Here is a 3,096-nt window from a genome sequence, read left to right as displayed (position 1 = left end):
TTTCATCACAAAGGCCACCATCCAGTACATGCTGGTAATAGAGTACAAACCATCAAAGGAAGTACTAGCAAACTAGTAATAACGGTACCTAATGCAATTATAAGCTCCTTTTCTTTCTTCATCAAGGAGTCCCACACTGCTACTACGGTGTACTTGAGTAAGTACTTGATGGACTAGCTTGTTCTCAAGCCTTTAATAAACTTGAGACCTGAATCGAGAGAAGTGAAAGAAACGTCTACTAAGCGGGTGCTAATTAGCAGCCTCAGCATAGCCCGGCCGGGAACCTGTATAACGAAGCGAGTGCAGAATTAATGCAGAATAATTAATTGTTGAATGGATCATTGCTTCGCTTCTTCTTCCTTGATCTCCAATGCTTGCGGAGATGGAGGAGGAAGCTAGAACTGTGCGCCCTCGAATGTCTGTCCGAACTGCCACCCCGCGGGCGCGGCGGCGTTGCTGGTGACGGTGCGGCCGTCGCTGGAGGTGACCCTGAAGGAGAGGCACTGGCCGTCGAGGTCGGCGTTGCTCTGCCAGTTCATGCCCCAGTTGCGCGACATGGCCTGCCACCCCGTGCGCGTGCCCTTGATGGCTACGGAGCGCACGTCGCCGGCGCCGGCGACGTTGGTGACCAGCACCAGGTTGAAGTAGGAGTGGCCGTTGACGGTGAAGCGGATGCCGCCCTTCTTCACGCACGGGACCCTGCAAGCAGCACATGCGGCGCGTCAGGCACATGCGTGCGCTGTAGGCGCGCGGTACAGTACATGCAGTCGTGTACGTAGCCTGCACGTACATCCCGCGTGCACCGTATCAGATATGCAGCGCGCGTGCGTGGCCCACCGGAACTTATGGGCCGAACCAACTGCATGGACGCGGTCCCGACCGACGCTGAACGTGCCAAGAAGTTACTACAGTCCTCACGTACGTACCTCCTGTATGCGACGGGCACGATGCCGGCGCGGTACTGCGCGATGTGGAGGAAGGCCGGCTCGGCCATGTCGAAGTGCGGCCTCGGCGGGTTGCACCAGCCGCCGTCGTCGCTGGGGAGGCCGTAGTTGGGCGGGCAGAAGTTGGTGGCGGTGACCATGATGGAGCCGGGGTTGCAGGAGCTGCCGGCGCCGTCGCAGCGCAGCTCGTAGCAGGAGCCGCAGGCCGCGCCGTCGTTGAAGAGCGCCGTGCTCAGCGCCGCCGTGTTGGTGCCGTAGCCCTGGCTGTACAGGTTGCCGTACCCGCACGCCCCGCCTGCATGACAAGGTAGGTGAGTTAGTTTTCTAGCGCCGGCCCGTCTACGTTCACCGATGAGTGAATGACTTACCCATTGTGCCGGAAGCGTCGCCGCCGCCGTAGAACGTGGCGTGGGCGCTCTGCCACCCGCCGTACCCGCCGGCCGCGGCGTGCCGGGCGAGGAGGCAGAGGGAGGACGAGAAGAGGAAGAAGAGAGCACCGGCAACCGCCATTGCTGGTCGAGAGCTTCCTTGTATCAGCAAGCTAGGTTGCCTCTGAGTGGGGGTGTGAGGGAGGGTATCTGAACTTCCGAAGGTGGACTCGAAACGACTGGTTGGCAGTGAGGAGCTTGGTCCTCCCGGCCAAGGTATTTATAGCCCGACTGAGGCTCGGCGCCGGTGGCGCGCGGTTGGATTGGATACTCGGGGCCGTGCGGTAGTAAACATTTCTTTCTTTTTCTCTCAATGATGATAGACTGATTTGGTGAGAGAGAGGAAAATAAAATGAAAGAAAGATGGAAAACTGAAGGGAGGGCGGGCGGTCAGGCGGCGTGTGACGTGCCGGGCGGGGTGACCACGGCCACGGAGGCGCGCGGCAGTTAATACGTACAAATCAGGCGCACATGCGAGTGTCCTCCAGCATCGGCTGCCGAGAGCGCGCGCGCGTACGTAACGGGCACCAACCGCTGCCCCCCGGCCAGTGCGAGCGCGTGTGTGGTGCTGGTGGTGGTGGCGCGAGCACGCCCAACTCCCCCCACATGGCCTCTCACCGGCGGCTTAGCTAGGGCGACTTGACTCGGGCAGTCGGGCCCGGCGGCGGCCAAGAGGCCACGAGCATTGCAGGGTAACTCCGTGGACCTCATGGGCGGCGAGTCGCGAGGGGATGCGTCCATGGATCGCGGCGCGTGTCAGGGCGGGAGGGGAATCCGGTCATGTTCAGTGTCGCGGCGGGCGCTGGGCCGAGCGGCGCGGGGGCGACATGCATGGGCTGTCTCACCGCGGCTGGATACGTCCGTACGTGATGATCATCTAGTGATGATCGGCGCGTAACGGTGCAAGTGGCTGTCGACTTTGCCCAACTTGACTACTTGGCCATGGGTTACCTGCATCGCTCGGTCGGTCCAAAAATATTCTCCACGTTTTGGATACCGCGCATTTCTTTTAGGTCTTTTCATAGCTTAGTAGTTAGATCATCTCTACTCGCGTCCCCTAAAACGTCATCAAATGACGCTGGATTGAGCGTTTGGGGAACGTGTTTTGTTCGTGTCACGTTTGAGAGGACGTCGTTCTCCAACTATGTCCCCCAAACGCTGCCCCTAAACTTTTTTTATAGGGTTTTCAAAAACACAACCATTTATTAAATATAACTTACAAATAAATATGTTTGCTGAGATTATTTTTAAATTAAAATACAACAAACAAAAAAACAACTAAACAAATGTAATAAATAGTGCTAGACCAAGGTGCCGCGCCATTTGTTGATAATCATTTGATCCTCCACATATGCTCAACCGAGATTATTTTGAAGTTGATCGTGAACATTGCTGTCACGGATCTCTGCATGCATGGCTAGAAAATCAGCAAAATCTGCGCAGCAACTCATGATCAACCTCTGCAAGATGGCTCTAACACTCATAGGGAACAACATGTGTCCTGGCATGATTCTTGCGGTCATCCTCGATGATTATGTTGTGCATAATCACACAAGCATGTGTCACCTCCCACATTTGGTCGCGAGACCAGCTTATAGCAGGGTACCAGATAATTGCAAATTAAGATTAAAGCACACCAAATGCCCGCTCGACATCCTTCCGGCAAGCCTCCTATCGCAAAGCAAAGTGGCAATTCTTCTGGCCTGATGGAGCAGAGATTGTTT

At 56.2% G+C, this 3,096-nt stretch overlaps 1 protein-coding gene across 2 annotated transcripts; it reads right to left on the bottom strand.

The window, feature by feature from the left end:
* Positions 1-275: 275 nt before the first annotated feature.
* LOC124648971 (expansin-A4) lies at positions 276-1,642 on the bottom strand. Of its 2 annotated transcripts, XM_047188654.1 has the most exons (4): positions 1,313-1,642; positions 927-1,239; positions 525-699; positions 276-434 (listed from the first exon to the last, which is right to left on the bottom strand). In XM_047188654.1, the coding sequence occupies exons 1-4, from the start codon at positions 1,452-1,454 to the stop codon at positions 396-398; spliced, it is 669 nt and encodes a 222-aa protein (XP_047044610.1). In that variant the 5' UTR covers positions 1,455-1,642; the 3' UTR covers positions 276-395. The 2 variants fall into 2 exon arrangements, with proteins under 2 accessions (XP_047044610.1, XP_047044609.1); XM_047188653.1 differs by having other exon boundaries at positions 276-699.
* Between the last annotated feature and the right edge of the window lie 1,454 nt (positions 1,643-3,096).

This window comes from Lolium rigidum, chromosome 4 (genome assembly GCF_022539505.1).
Source record: "Lolium rigidum isolate FL_2022 chromosome 4, APGP_CSIRO_Lrig_0.1, whole genome shotgun sequence".
Lineage (NCBI taxonomy): Eukaryota > Viridiplantae > Streptophyta > Magnoliopsida > Poales > Poaceae > Lolium > Lolium rigidum.
Note: the sequence above shows the minus strand (reverse complement) of the source record. Positions and strands in the feature narration are given on the sequence as shown.

Coding starts and splice junctions, on each gene's coding strand:
- LOC124648971 (XM_047188653.1), bottom strand. CDS start 1,454: ATGGCGGTTGCCGGTGCTCTCTTCTTCCTCTTCTCGTCCTCCCTCTGC. Junction 1,240..1,312: donor CGACGCTTCCGGCACAATGG/GTAAGTCATTCA, acceptor CTTGTCATGCAG/GCGGGGCGTGCGGGTACGGC. Junction 700..926: donor GTGCCCGTCGCATACAGGAG/GTACGTACGTGA, acceptor TGCTGCTTGCAG/GGTCCCGTGCGTGAAGAAGG.